The sequence below is a fragment of the Oncorhynchus masou genome, chromosome 25 (assembly GCF_036934945.1).
Source record: "Oncorhynchus masou masou isolate Uvic2021 chromosome 25, UVic_Omas_1.1, whole genome shotgun sequence".
NCBI lineage: Eukaryota > Metazoa > Chordata > Actinopteri > Salmoniformes > Salmonidae > Oncorhynchus > Oncorhynchus masou.
Window position 1 is genome coordinate 30,476,244 of NC_088236.1, and position 15,946 is coordinate 30,492,189.

Genomic DNA, 15,946 nt, shown 5'->3' on the forward strand with positions numbered 1-15,946 from the left:
CCCTTTGTTGGCAATGACAGAGGTCAAACATTTTCTGTAAGTCTTCACAAGGTTTTCAGACACTGTTACTGGGATTTTGGCCCATTCCTCCATGCAGATCTTCTCTAGAGCAGTGACGTTTTGGGGCTGTTGGTGGGAAACACGGACTTTCAACGATTTTCTATGGGGTTGAGATCTGGAGACTGGCTAGGCCACTCCAGGACCTTGAAATGCTTCTTACGAAGCCACTCCTTCGTTGCCTGGGCGGTGTGTTTGGGATCATTGTCATACTGAAAGACCCAGCCATGTTTCATCTTCAATGCCCTTGCTGATGGAAGGAGGTTTTCACTCAAACTCTCACGATACATGGCCCGATTCATTATTTCCTTTACACAGATCAGTCGTCCTGGTCCCTTTGCAGAAAAACAGCCCCAAATCATGATGTTTCCACCCCCATGCTTCACAGTAGGTATGGTGTTCTTCTGATGCAACTCAGCATTCTTTGTCCTCAAACAAATGACGAGTTGAGTTTTTACCAAAAAGTTATATTTTGGTTTCATCTGACCATATGACATTCTCCCAATCTTCTGGATCATCCAAATGCTCTCTAGCAAACTTCAGACGGGCCTGGACATGTACTGGCTTAAGCAGGGGGACACGTCTGGCACTGCAGGATTTGAGTCCCTGGCGGTGTAGTGTGTTACTGATGGTAGGCTTTGTTACTTTGGTCCCAGCTCTCTGCAGGTCATTCACTAGGTCCCTCCGTGTGGTTCTGGGATTTTTGCTCACCGTTCTTGTGATCATTTTGACCCCACGGGGTGAGATCTTGCGTGGAGCCCCAGATCGAGGGAGATTATCAGTGGTCTTGTATGTCTTCCATTTCCTAATAATTGCTCCCACAGTTGATTTCTTCAAACCAAGCTGCTTACCTATTGCAGATTCAGTCTTCCCAGCCTGGTGCAGGTCTACAATTTTGTTTCTGGTGTCCTTTGACAGCTCTTTGGTCTTGGCCATAGTGGAGTTTGGAGTGTGACTGTTTGAGGTTGTGGACAGGTGTCTTTTATACTGATAACAAGTTGAAACAGGTGCCATTAATACAGGTAACGAGTAGAGGACAGAGGAGCCTCTTAAAGAAGAAGTAACAGGTCTGTGAGAGCCAGAAATCTTGCTTGTTTGTAGGTGACCAAATACATATTTTCCACCATAATTTGCAAATAAATTCATTAAAAATCCTACGATGTGATTTTCTGGATTCTTTTTTTAATTTTGTCATCTAATTTTGATGAAAATTACAGGCCTCTCTCATCTTTTTAAGTTGGAGAACGTGCACAATTGGTGGCTGACTAAATACTTTTTTGCCCCACAGTACATGTGTATGAGCAGTAGATGAGAATGTAGTATCAGTAGACAAAACATGAACCTGAACTAATAAGCTACTGTTCTCTCTTTTCAGCTATGTGTCAGCCTCAAAAATGATACTCCTGTGTAAGGGTCTGCAGTGAATCACAGCCAGCCGCCAGAGAAGCAAATGTATCCACAGGACATGTGACAGAGTTGATGGACACCCTATGTTCATCAAAGTTCCACAGAATGGAATATAATCACGTGCTATCAGAAACCGCTGCACTTGACCCCAGGCTTAAGAAGTTAGCCTTCAGTGATACCAGAGCGACTGATGAGGCTCTTCAAAGAATAACCTCAGCAGCAGGGAGGGACAGCCCCAGCAGTCAGCTGGATCAGCACCAGGGCAACAGGAAGAAGAGGGATCAGATGGAGCAGAAGCATCAGCAGTAGTGTCACAAATGCCTGTTGTTTGGATGCTGTTGAAGGAATCCCTCAGCAGATGCCATAATGGAAGTCCGATCCTATTTGGAGGAGCCCCTCCAAAGGTCTGCAGATCCTCTGAGCTGGTGGAAGAACAAGGCCTCTGTCTACCCACGGCTTACTGAAGTCATGACAGGGAGACGCTACATAGAGGCCACATCCGTTCCCTCTGAGAGGGTCTTCTCGAAAACAAGACAAATAATTACTGAGAGAAGAAACAGCATCAGACCCTCAAGTGAGACAGCTCTCATGTCTGAATGCAAATCTCTCATAAAAAGCTAAATATGGTCAGCATTACTGTCTGCTGCTGGTTATAACATGGCAATAAAGAAGAGAGAGGAAAGATGGACCAGTTTAATATTTTAAGTGGGATGCTGCGATTTTGCACATTATTTATTTTTATTTATGATGCAATATTCTATTATTGTATACTTTTTGAAATGTTACATTTACAGTTGAAGTCGGAAGTTTACATACACTTAGGTTGGAGTCATTAAAACTCCACACATTTCTTGTTAACAAACTATAGTTTTGGCAAGTTGGTTAGGACATCTACTTCATGCATGACACAAGTACATTTTCCAACAATTGTTTACAGACAGATTATTTCACTCATAATTCACTGCATCACAATTCCATTGGGTCAGAAGTTTACATATACTAAATTGACTACCTTTTAGCAGCTTGGAAAATCCCAGAAAATGATGTCATGGCTTTAGAAGCTTCTGATAGGCTAATTGACATAATTTGAGTTAATTGGAGGTGTACCTGTAGATGTATTTCAAGGCTTACCTTCAAACTCAGTGCCTCTTTGCTTGACATCATGGGAAATTCAAAAGAAATCAGCCAAGACCTCAGAAAAACAATTGTAGACCTCCACAATGCTGGTTCATCCTTGGGAGCAATTTCCAAACGCCTAAAGGTACCACGTTCATCTGTACAAACAATAGTACGCAAGTATTAACACCATGGGACCACGCAGCCGTCATTCCGCTCAGGAAAGAGACGCGTACTGTCTCATGGAGGTGAACGTACTTTGGTGCGAAAAGTGCAAATCAATCACAGAACAATAGCAAAGGATCTGGTGAAGATGCTGGAGGAAACGGGTACAAAAGTATTAATATCCACAGTACAATGAGTCCTATATCGACATAACCTGAAAGGCCGCTCAGCAAGGAAGAATCCACTGCTCCAAAACCGCCATGAAAAAGCCAGACTATGGTTTGCAATTGCGCATGGGGACAAAGATTGTACTTTTTGGAGAAATGTCCTCTGGTCTGATGAAAAAAAAATAGAACTGTTTGGCCATAATGACCATCATTGTGTTTGGAGCAAAAAGGGGGAGGCTTGCAACCCGAAGAACACTATCCCAACCGTGAAGCACGGGGGTGGCATCATCATGTTGTGGGGGTGCTTTGCTGCAGGAGGGACTGGTGCACTTCACAAAATAGATGGCATCATGAGGGATGAAAATGCTGTGGGTATATTGAAGCAACATCACAAGACATCAGTCAGGAAGTTAAAGCTTGGTCGCAAATGGGTCTTCCAAATGGACAATGACCCCAAGTATACTTCCAAAGTTGTGGCAAAATGGCTTAAGGACAACAAAGTCAAGCTATTGGAGGGGCTCTCACAAAGCCCTGATAGAAAACAAAGTCCCATAGAAAATTTGTGGGCAGAACTGAAAAAGCAAGGAGCAAGGAGGCCAACAAACCTGACTCAGTTACACCTGTTCTGTCAGGAGGAATTGGCCAAAATTCACCCAACTTATTGTGGGGAGCTTGTGGAAGGCTACCCGAAACATTTGCACTTTTTTTTATATACATCCAAAAAGTTATACTTTAAATGCACGTGTAATAGCATCTTTCTTTTTACATTTATTTCAATTTGTGGGATGCTGCGGCTTTGATATGGTGCAAAATCTTTTTGAATGGTTAGATTTATATGCACTTTGTTTATATACATTACAAAGGTATACTTTAAATGCAAATGTTTAATAGCATTCTTTTTCATAACAAACCAAAGCATTTTTAAATACATTGTGGTAAAGGTAGAGTAAGATTTCATTTAATAATTTAATTAGAATTGTTTTAACACCAATCATAGTCAAACTATCGCATACTATTTGACTTGAAAAAATACAAAACATATTTTTTTAAAGGTCCGTTTGGGAGCCAAAAGAGCCGTCTCTTTTTTGGTGAGCTAAGCTGAACGAGCCAGCTCACTGAAAAGAGCTGGAATGCCCATCACTACTTCCTTCACTGTTCATAGATGACAAAACCAGGGGTTTACTCATTAGTAGGATTCCGTTGAAAAACGTTTAGTAACGGAAAAGTTTACTCTAGGAACCAAACGGAAGCCAAGCAAGCGAAACGGGGAAGGACCTACCATTTATTTGTCCACGAGAAACTCTCCGTTGCGAAATGTTTTGCAACAGGCCAGGCTATGCAGGGTTGGTCCTGGATGGGAGACCAGATGCTGCTGGAAGTGGTGTTGGAGGGCCAGTAGGAGGCACCCATTCCTATGGTCTAAAAAAAATCCCAATTCCCCAGGGCAGTAATTGGGCAAATTGCCCTGTGTAGGGTGCTGCCCTGTGTAGGGTGCTGCCCTGTGTAGGGTGCTGCCCTGTGTAGGGTGCTGTCTTCCAGATGGGATGTTAAATGGATGTCCTGACTCTCTGTGGTCACTTAAGATCCCATGGCACTTATTGTAGGGGTGTTAACCCTGGTGTTCTGGCTGAATTCCTAACCTGGCCCTCATACCGTCACCTAATTATCCCCAGTTTACAATTGGCTCATTCATCCCCTGTAACTATTCCCCAGGTTGTTTCTGTAAATGAGAATATTTTCTCAGTCAACTTACCTGGTTAAATAAATATAATCACTCAATCTATTCTTGGCCAATTACAATGTATGAAGGAATCCAGCAGAGGTCAGTACAGGCCTTCTGATGGTGTGATGAACCTTGATATGGATCATCCAGCTTGGCCTCAAAGCCATACGAAACATACTATACATATTTCTGAGCGCCTACAATGATGTAGTATGATGTACTAAAGGTCTAGTTATACTGAACAAAAATATAAACGCATGTAAAGTGTTGGTCCTATGTTTCATGAGCTGAAATAAACAATCCGAAGAAATGTTCCATATGCACAAAAAGCTTATTTCACTCAAATGTTGCGAACAAATTAGTTTACATACCTGTTAGGCAGCATTTCTCCTTTGCCAAGGTAATCCCATCAACCTGACAGGTGTGGTGCATCAAGAAGCTGATTAAACAGCTGATTAATCAGCATAATCAGCTCCCGAGTGGCACAGCGGTCTAAGGCACTGCATCTTAGTGCTAGAGGCATCACAACAGACACCCTGGTTCGATTCCAGGCTGTATCACAACCGGCTGTGATTGTGAGTGCCACAATTGGCCCAGAGTCATCTGGGCTTTGCCGGTGTAGGCCGTCATTTAAATAAGAATTTGTTCTTAACTGACTGACCTAGTTAAAAAAAGGGTAAATTAAAAGTTCCACCTTGTGCTGGGGACAACAAAAGGCTACTCTAAAATGTGCAGTTTTGTCAGAAAACACTATGCCACAGATTCCACACGTTTTGAGGGAGCGTGTAATTGGCATGCTGACTGCAGGGAATGTCCACCAGAGCTGTTGCCAGGTAATTGAATGTTAATTTCTCTACCAACATTGTTTCGGTGAATTTGGCAGTATGTCCAACCGGCCTCACAACCACAAAATATAAACGCATGTAAAGTGTTGGTCCTATGTTTCATGAGCTGAAATAAACAATCCGAAGAAATGTTCCATATGCACAAAAAGCGTGTAACCATGCCAGCCCAGGACCTCCAGATCTGGCTTCTTCACCTGTGGGATCGTCTGGGACCAGCCATCCGGACAGCTGACAAAACTGAGTAATTCTGTCTGTAATAAAGCCTTTTGTGGGGAAAAACTCATTCTGAATGGCCTGGCTCCCCCGTGGGTGATGCTGGCTCTCAAGTGGGTGGGCCTATGCCCTCCCAGGCTGGGCCCATGCCCTTTCATGTGAAATCCATAAATTGGGGCCTAATGAATTTATCTCAATTGACTGATTTCCTCATATGAACTGTAACTGTAAAATAGTGGAAATTGTTGCATGTTGTTTTTATATTTTTGTTCAGTATACATTTGACAGAAACAAGTAGTATACCGTGACATTCTAGCAATCCAAAGATTTGAGTCACAATGGGGACGACTATAGTGTTTTAGCTAACCATTCCTCTAACCTATTTCTAACCTTAACCCACCTAACCTGCTACGCACATTCTCCTAACCTTTGTCATTTGAGTTCTCCTAACCTTTTATATCCTAACTATTGTCGTTAGTTCTAGCCTGGTCTCATAAACTAGGCGTAACATAGTAAACATCAATCCGGGACACTCAAAATAGTATGATACGTTACGTTTGGTATAGTTACATATTACAGGTGATTACTTAAGGCAAAAACTAAAGTAGGATGGGTGGGTAGACATATAACGGGAACATCTAGCAACCTAAAGGTGGGAGTTTGAATCTCTTCACAGAAATCTTCAGCATTTTAGCTAATTAGCAACTTTTCAGCTACTTACAAATTTTTAGCTACATTGCATGTTAGCAAACCCTTCCCCTAGCCCTAATCTTAACCTTTTTAGCTAACCTGAACCCTTCCCCTAACCTTAACCCTTTAACCTAACTCCTACACTTCACCCTAACCCCTAGCCTAGCTAATGTTAGCTACCTAGTTAAAGTTAGCCACCTAGCTAGAATTCATAACATATCATACATTTAGCAAAATCATAATGTAGTACATTTGCAAATTCGTAACATATTGTAAGTTTTTCAAATTTATAACATATAATACAAGTTGTAATCCATAATATATCATATGAAATGGGTGATGGAAATCCAAATAAATACATACCATACACGTAACATATCATACTAAATGGATTATACAGAATAAAACAAAATGTTCTGAGACCAGGTTGTTAGTTCTCCTAACCACCAATGTAAATGTTCCCTGGAATTCTCCTAGCTTGTTATGAAGCAACAAACAACCTGGTCTCAGAGAAATATGTATAATACTATATGTCCTCCAAGAGGAATGCAAAGTAACTCATCCAATTTGTATGCTTTTGTATGACAGGGTAAAACGTAGGAAACTATACGTCCTATATTTAATTTGATATTGTATGTATGACCGCTATTCCATTCATAATGTAGCCTAATGTAACGTTATATATCATAGGCTACTAAATGCCGGGAATAGACTTGCATACCAAATCCGATGAATTATATGTATGTTTTATAAATGGTTTATATTTCCACAGACGCCTACATTTTGGGGGGGCATTTAATATTTAAAAATAGGAACATTAATACAATTGGATTAACAGAATGCTTCATTTGAGTCATTCTCCACAGCTGTGAAAAACACACTGTATCACTGTTGCTCTTTTAATTCAACATCAACTGGATTAATATTACCTTTGTGATACATTTCCCATCAGAATAGGCCTGTTAGTTGCAAGAACCTGTCACAATCTGTATACAAGAAAGGCCAGTTTGTAGCTAATGTCTCACGAAAGCTGTTTACAGACCAAACTTGTGTTGGTTCAAATCCCATAAGGAACATTTTGTTATCCTTCAAGGTGGTTTGGTTTAAGAAATCCATTGTTTTTAATAAGTAAAGGACTTTTTTCTTATATTGAATGAGGTATCCATGACTGGCTACAGTGTTGTGAACGATCTTACTGTGAACACATTCCTATGCAAATGCTGAGGGATTCACTGAGGGATTCACTGGAGTCTGACTACTTCCATGGAGCTGTTTGCAATGTGTTTTGTCAATTTGTGTGATAGAAAGCTCTAGATCCTCCCAGGTACAACCAAATAAATGTATTTCAGTAAGTGCAAAATCAAATAAATTGCAATTTGTTGGAGCACATAACCTGAGATTTTGGGAGACATGATAATCATCCAAATGTTAATGAGAGGTATTTGACATCTCAGCTGGAAATGGGAGACCTGTGGATTCTTGTAATGAATGTGTCTTAATTACGGTGTTTGACATTTAGAAATTCAGATGATCACTCTCATTCTTCAGTTCTATTTGCATTGCCTTCTTTAAGGTCAAATGGGTATGAATAATACATTAAGCAGGGGGTTCTTCAGCTCACAGCCAGCTCAGTGCCAGCTGAGTCTTGTCAAACTCATTGAACGTTGGGGATACAGTCAATTAATATCACGTTGGGAAAGCAGGGTAAAAGCACATACACTGGAACCTTCCAGACACTTCCAACATCCTGTATCTATCGATAGGAGCACCAAGATAATGACAAAGGAAAAAGGAGGCGTGATTGGATAAGGTTCAAGTTTTAATGAGTGCATAGAGACAGTGCAAAAATAAAATACAATGGTCAACTCAGTTAGTCCATGTAGCCATTTTGCTAGCTATTTAGCAGTCTTATTGCTTGGGGATAGAAGTTGTTCAGGAGACTGTTGGTGCCAGACTTGATGCACCGGTACCTCTTGCCGTGTGGAAGCAGAGAGAACAGTATATTGTTTGGGTGGCTGGAGTCCAACGATTTCCGGGCCTTCTTTTCACACTGCCTTATATAGAGTCCTGGGTGGCAGGGAGCCCGGCCCCAGTGATCTACTGGGCTGTCCGCATCACCCTCTGTAGTGCCATACGATTGAGGGCGGTGCTGTTGCCTTACCAAGCAGTGACATAGCCAGTCAAGTTGCTCTCAATGGTGCAGCTGTAGAACTTTTCGAGGATTTGAAGGCCAGTGCCAAACCCTTTCAACCTCCTAAGGGCGAAGAGATGCTGTCGCGTCTTCTTCACGACTGTGAGCATGTGTGTGGACTATTTTAAGTCCTTAGTGATTTGGACACTGAGGAACTTAAAGCTGTGGACCCACTCGCTCCACTGCAGCCATGTCAATGTGGATGGGGGATAAATACAGAAAGTTTACAATACAGGCTTTTCTAAAGTCAGTTTTACTGTTTATGTAAACCCTTTGTATAATGTATTACTTTAGTGGACGATATGGTAGCCTCTGTTTGTTCTGGCTGTAGACAATAACACAATTTAAATTTGAGACTACACTAATTGTGTGTTTTGCAGCTCTGTCTCAGACTCCCAGGCTGTCCATGTAGAATGGCACTGATTACTTACTCAACCTGACTTCTGTCATTATGGCTCATACTTGCTAGCTAGACCTGACTCCTTGTAGCCTATAGGCCGCTCCTAGGATTTGATGTCCTTTTGACAGCATGCTACCAGCATATAACAACAGGATATCACATTGTCTCCTGCATGCCAAACCAAATAGATGTTTCTCTATAATCCCATAGTATGATATATCTCTAAGAATGAACCACTGATATTCTAACCTGAGGGGAGTCATATTAACTCCTCTGTCTAATTGGGTCCTTATTTGTGTCTCGACGGTGGAGATGTGTCTATGCAATGTCTCCACATCATGCATTTGAAATATCAAAGGGTTAACCTGGAATTCATTTGTGATCAAAGGAGGGCCCAAAAAATAACCTTGGCAAGAGACTGCAAGAATTTAATGAGCAAAATTAACATGTATTAAAGCTGACATTGTGCTTACATGGCAGATGTCTAGTAGAGCAACCAAATACTACACTTATTATTGCATAAACAATTCAGACTCCACAATGTTGTGCAAATAAAACTTAAAATACAAATATCAAGAAAAGAAAATGTTGTACCCTATATGTGCAGTATGAGGAAACAAATAGGAGAGGATTTGTTCAAATATGAATTGTACACATTGCAGCTACATATGAAACACCAAAACAACACTATTGCCTCATCACAAATTGTGAAGCTGTATTCCTGTGATAATTTTGAAACAATTATGCAATGGTGGATATTGACTAAAATTCATTGACAGTTACTAGATGGCTTGAAGCCAGCCTGGAATAGCCAGTGTGCTACATTTTAAGTTATTCACCTGGAGTCTCTCAGTTTCATAATGTGTTACTGTCTAAGGAGAATGCAACATTACAATAGATCTGTAGCCTTGAGGAGGCAGTTTCACTGGATCTGTTTTACAACTCATTACCTGTAATTTCAGTGACGGACAGGGAAAGCAGCTTGAGGGCAGGCAGACATGGCACCAGAGACCACGGCCTCTGCCTGGGATGAGGTAAGAAAGAGAGGAAAACAAGCAGAGACTTATTATAGCTAATGATTGGTTAAAACATTGCTGGGAGACTGACAGCTCAGTATCTCACCGCAGGGCAAAAAAGGCACAGTCTGTCGCTTGTGGTTCAGACCATGAAGAACCCAGTCTGAGAGAGAGAGACGCCCTTGTCTGAGGGCATTGTACAGCGTGTTGAGGAAATGGTTCAAGTTATGGCTTATGGAAAATACTAACGAATGACAGCTATTGGTATTGGCTGCATACATAAAACATTTGAATAAAACTCATTTTGACTCTGCTCCATCCTAATTAGGCTAATGTGTATGTTCACAGCCTCTCTATAAGAGCTGATAAGGATACTGAGCATGGTAAGCAGATGAGAGAGTATGCATGTGGTTAGCCATTGTTACTGTCAGACTCAGAAGGGGCTACACTAGGCCCTGGGGAACCCACATAGCTGTGGGTTTGGAAGGCAGGTCAGTCTCCTACCATCTGGATGTTGCAGGAATACAATGCATCAACTAATTGCTTACGTCCATTTGTTTTTTTGAATTACCGAACTGCCAATTATATGGATGGGCATTTCAATGACAATCTACAGTCACAGCAGCTCTGCTTTCGCCCTTCTTTATAAGAAGTGTGGGTAAGGTCTAAAACATAGTCACAAGGTGAAGGAACTTCATGTGCCAGTCCTCCAGCTAGAGGCTAATTGGTCCATCCCTGGCACTGCTCCCCATGTCCAAAGCCACCAAAAACTGTAACCTACCGTGTGTATTTTTTACTAATTGAATTGCCTAATGAGGTCCCAGGGGCTACATCCCAATACCTCAGAGTTAATTAAAGCCTCAGGACTGTGCCAAATGGTGAATAAAGATGCAGTAAAACAGGGAGAGAGCGAAACGGGTTTGGTGTGCTGGGGACGAGTCTGACCTGCTTTGTCGTTGTTATGGGACTCTACATTCCAGGAAGGAACAGATGCCTATTTATTTTTGTTGGCTTCAAATTTTGTTACCTTGGCACGGCTTTTCATTTTCCGGTGTGGTTAGCCTAAATTCACCCAATTAAAGATTAACTAGTGATTCTTCTCCCACTATCGTCATGATCTTCATTATAAACAACTAAATTGACAAAAATACAAGATGAATGACCACTTCCAATATTTATCTTGAAGAATGTCAGAACTTACCAGCTGATGGAGTACTAAAACTCCCAGCAAATAGTCTTCTTCGAAGTTAGTATCTGTACCTGTATTTACAGGTTTGAACTTGTAGGAAATATGTTCATTGCTTATATTGCATATATGTCGTCAAAATGATGTTATTGATTCATATATATTCAAATGAATGTGCGTGATCAGGCAGTGATGGAAGAAAAGAGAGCCAGGCATTTCTAAAAAACAATCTCAAAGGTTTATTTAACATGTCAAAAGAAAGTCACACTCTTGGGAATTTAAAAGGGGCATTTGCAAGGACTGAAATTATTGTCCAGAACTATAAATCAAACTTCAATACTAACATTAAGAATGTTTTGGCTAAAAGGAGAGGGTGTTTTTTGTTCCTTTTCTTAATTTTCTTTCATACAAGTAGTTTATTGGATAAATGCATCAAAAAAAGAAACCTGTTCTGCAGTAAACTTTACAAAAAATACATTTTGTTTCAATGGAGAGGAGTAGAAAAGGATGGGATCAAATATTGACCAATAATATTTATTCCTTTTCATCATTTAAAAAAAAGTTCTAATATCTATTTTTTGAAAAGTAAAAGCAATATACAGCACAATAAAAGAGAAAAAAAATAATTGCTTTTGTAGATTTAGTCAGACGATTTGGTTACCAAGGAGAGGGGCTGTGACTGGAAGAGGGCATGATGGGAATGTAGGGCCGCTTGATGGAAAGGAGAGGGCGGTGAGAGCATTGAGTGGTGCAGGGAGCTGAAGGGGATTGGCCGAGGGAGAATGGGTGTGGAGTGGCTGCCTGAAGTACCAATAGGGATGGAGATGCTTGGGTGGGAAGAGGAGGAGGAAGAGGATGAAGATGACGAAGATGAAGCAGATCCAGAGGGTTTGCCAGTTAGAAAATGGTGGTGCAGGCGTCCTTCTGGTTTGGTGGTGAGGGACAAGGGCTGGGCCTGCTCTGAGTGTGTGGCGGCGGGAGCTGCCGGGGAGGCCAGAGCTGCAGAGGGTGTGGCTGGAGAATCCAGCATGCTGCCGTGAGACGAGGCAGGGCTGTCACACATTTTCTCTGAGGGCAGGTATTGTACGCACTGCTTCTTGTTACTGATTGAGAAGTCTGGAGAAACAAAAGGAGGGGCTTTGTCAACATTGCTGTTAAATAAGCCTATAATCTGTTACAAGTCCTTCAACAGTGCCAGTTCCCTTGCATACATGATATTTGGCCAAAAATACAAAACATTCACAGACAATGTACAGAACATGGAAAACCAAAAGGTCTGGAACAAAAAAAATTAACTTCGAATTAATGTAAAAAAAGAAGAGAAAACAAAGAACACTACCGCAATGGGTGATATGCACAACTAAATGGCATAGGTTTTTAGAAACTAAAAAGATTGGGTGAAAAAAAGTGTGTCTATGTCGATAACACATTAAATGCCTGCATGTAAATGAGGTTTGACTGCTGTGCTGCAACAGACCAGACCAAACCACTGCGGGTGGAGTGGAGAGCAGTGTCCTGCAGTTCAGCCTTACTGGTTCATAACAGCAGACATACCTGCCTCAACGTCACAATTAGCACTGCACTTCATATGCTGCTTGTGAAAGTATAGAGGGAAGAGAGGAGTTAGTTAAGAGTTAGTGGCAAGCCAAGTGAAGCTAGCAGCACTGTTTCACACAGGCCTATAGATGGAGTTCTTTCTGCCCTAAATAGAAAGGATAGGTCCAAGAGAAGAACAGAGAGAGAAAAGGACCCCTTACCCTCCGGTGTTGAGTCTGGCTTATTATCTCTCTTCCTCTTTTTCCGCTTTCCCTGCACAGATAAACAAAACAATGTAGTCAGAAAAAAACAGGTTACTATCAAAATGAAAGCAACATGCTTAACACTACATCAAACAACTTCAGTGTATGAGAACAAAAGTCTTGTAGATCATTAGAATCACAGTATATATGGAATTATTTTTTAACCAACTGGAAATGAGGCGCTTACTTCCGTAACCCACATTTCCCTCCCTTGTTGAAAGATCCATGGGAAAAAGTCCTACTCACATAGTTATCTCGTGCTGACCAGCCTGGGTAGAGTTGGGAGTGGAGTTGCCTCTCTTTCCTTGCCAGCTCATAGTATTTGGCTTGCTCTTCTCTCGATAGTGAGTGCCACTGAACACAAAACATGACAAAAGTCAGAACTGGCCAAAGCATGTAAAGAATTTACACACACACACAAACTGTGGTGTGTCTTTGTGTGGTCAGTGCTGTGTGTGTTGTTGTGTGTGTTGTGCTGTGCTGTGCTCACCCTTCGGCCCAGTATTTGGTTGATGGCAGCGCTCTCCTTCAGGGTGCACTCAGCCACCACCTTGGCCCTCATCTCCTTCATGTACAGCATGAAGGCATTCAGAGGCTTCTTGATGTGGGGCTTTTTGTCCTCCTCCTTCTTCACCGGGCCGGGAGACTTTCTGCTGAGACACAAAATACACATTGCAAATGTCACTTAAAATAGTCCTCCTTGTGTATGAGGTCCGATTCCCTTCCAGAAGACCTGGCTGACCTCTTACAAAGAAACAGGATGCTTTAGAATCCTGGCCCTACAAATGGAATTATGAATAGAGACGGGATACTCAGTCAACAACCAATTTTAATAAGAGTAAATAAAGTGTTTATATGTTTGGATAAAGGTAAATGTGAAGAATCTCAGTTATTGGTCCTTACGAATGCATAGAGGGGCTCATGTGGTCATGAGTGTTTGGTTCCTGCTTGATGGCTGGTGATACGATAGCAGGATGAGGGATACCAGTCTGGTGCATGCCGTGGGGGTGGTGGGGCATCATGTGGGGGGAGAAACGGCTGGACACCAAGCTGGAAACAACAAAGACAACACAACCCTAACAGTTAACAAACTTCTTACACACTCTTTCGGTCTGACCTGTCAAGTCGACTGTTTGTCTGGAGTCTAGACTAAAGTAATGTCCACAATGAGCTACATATTTCTTTTTTTTGTTCAAATAAAGGCTTTTTCAAAAGTCCCTTTATCCAACCATGCCTGGAGAAAAGTGAAGTGTATGGTAACCATGGTGACAGAGGGGACCTGACACCGGAAACCACTGCTTCCCGTGTACAAAACCATGCAGGGTCTTTCTTCCACAGCTATCAGAACAGAACACCTTCAGATAGCTGTTGGAAAATGAGAGTGGTGCTAACACAATGGTACATTGTACATGGACAAAGGGGGAAATTAAGTTCCATGCTCCTCTGCCACACATTCTTGTTAAATACACGAAAGGAAAATCCTTTAATGCTTCATAAAAATCTCAATTAAAACAGACAGATATGGTTTTGAAGGTCCAAAATACACTATAAGCTTGTACTTCATGTGAGTGTGTGCAGATGCTTTTCTTGCTATAAAAAAGGTTACTTAACAGTAGCATGTCAAATTGAGGACACCCCATTCGTAATTGGGTGTTCACTAATCTCTCCAATAACTTTCTACTTAAACTATCATGTCATACATAAAAGATGGGGCTCTTCCACCATTACCTTCCTAGCAGCCCCTAAAAAACTAGCTGAGGAGGAAAATATAAAAGAGTACCACATCAAATACAGTGGCTTGCAAAAGTATTCACCCCCTTGGCATTTTTCCTATTTTGTTGCCTTACAACCTGGAATTAATATGGATTTTTTTTGTGGGGGGGGGGGGGGGGGGTTGTATCATTTGATTTACACAACATGCCTACCACTTTGAAGTTGCAAAATATTTGTTATTGTAAAACCAACAAGAAATAAGACAGAAAAAAACTTGAGCGTGCATAACTATTCACCCCCCCAAAGTCAATACTTTGTAGAGCCACCTATTGCAGCAATTACAGCTGCCAGTCTCTTGGGGTATGTCTCTATAAGCTTGGCACATCTAGCCACTGGGATTTTTTGCCCATTCTTCAAGGCAAAACTGCTCCAGCTCCTTCGAGTTGAATGGGTTCCGCTGGTGTCGGGCAATCTTTAAGTCATACCACAGATACTCAATTGGATTGAGATCTGGGCTTTGACTAGGCCATTCCAAGACATTTAAATGTTTCCCCTTAAACCACTCAAGTGTTGCTTTAGCAATATGCGTAAGGTCATTGTCCTGCTGTAAGGTGAACCTCATTCTCAGTCTCAAATCTCTGGAAGACTGAAACAGGTTTCCCCTCAAGAATTTCCCTGTATTTAGCGCCATCCATCATTCCTTCAATTCTGACCAATTTCCCAGTCCCTGCCGATGGAAAACATCCCAAAAGCATGATGCTGCCACCACCATGCGTCACTGTGGGGATGATGTTCTTGGGGTGTTGAGAGGTGTTTGGTTTGCGCCAGACATAGCATTTTCCTTGGTGGCCAAAAAGCTTAATTTAAGTCTCATCTGACCAGAGTACCTTCTTCCATATGTTTGGGGAGTCTCCCACATGCCTTTTGGCAAACACCAAACATGTTTCCTTATTTTTTTTCTGGCCACTCTTCCGTAAAGCCCAGCTCTGTGGAGTGTACGGCCTAAAGTGGTCCTATGGACAGATACTCCAATCTCCACCGTGGAGCGTTGCAGCTCCTTCAGGGTTATCTTTGGTCTCTTTGTTGCCTCTCTGATTAATGCCCTCGTTGCCTGGTCTTTGAGTTTTGGTGGGCGGCCCTCTTTTGGCAGGTTTGTTGTGGTGACATATTCTTTCCATTTTTTAATTATGGACTTAATGCTGCTCCGTGGGATGTTCAAAGTTTCAGATATTTTTCATAACCCAACCCTGATCTGTAC

At 41.7% G+C, this 15,946-nt stretch overlaps 1 protein-coding gene across 3 annotated transcripts in view; it reads right to left on the reverse strand.

The window, feature by feature from the left end:
* Window positions 1–11,407: 11,407 nt before the first annotated feature.
* The window catches only part of LOC135514094 (transcription factor 7-like 1-B), a 50,013-nt gene continuing 45,474 nt past the window's right edge, over window positions 11,408–15,946 (reverse strand). For 2 of the 3 annotated variants that reach the window (XM_064937289.1, XM_064937288.1), the window contains 5 exons: window positions 13,879–14,025; window positions 13,466–13,628; window positions 13,222–13,329; window positions 12,934–12,985; window positions 11,408–12,292 (listed from right to left, as the gene is read on the reverse strand). In XM_064937289.1, coding sequence (XP_064793361.1) covers window positions 11,817–12,292; window positions 12,934–12,985; window positions 13,222–13,329; window positions 13,466–13,628; window positions 13,879–14,025 — 946 coding nt within the window. In that variant the 3' untranslated portion in view covers window positions 11,408–11,816. The remainder of the gene's footprint in view (window positions 12,293–12,933; window positions 12,986–13,221; window positions 13,330–13,465; window positions 13,629–13,878; window positions 14,026–15,946) is intronic. The other variant, XM_064937290.1, reaches the window with a different exon arrangement.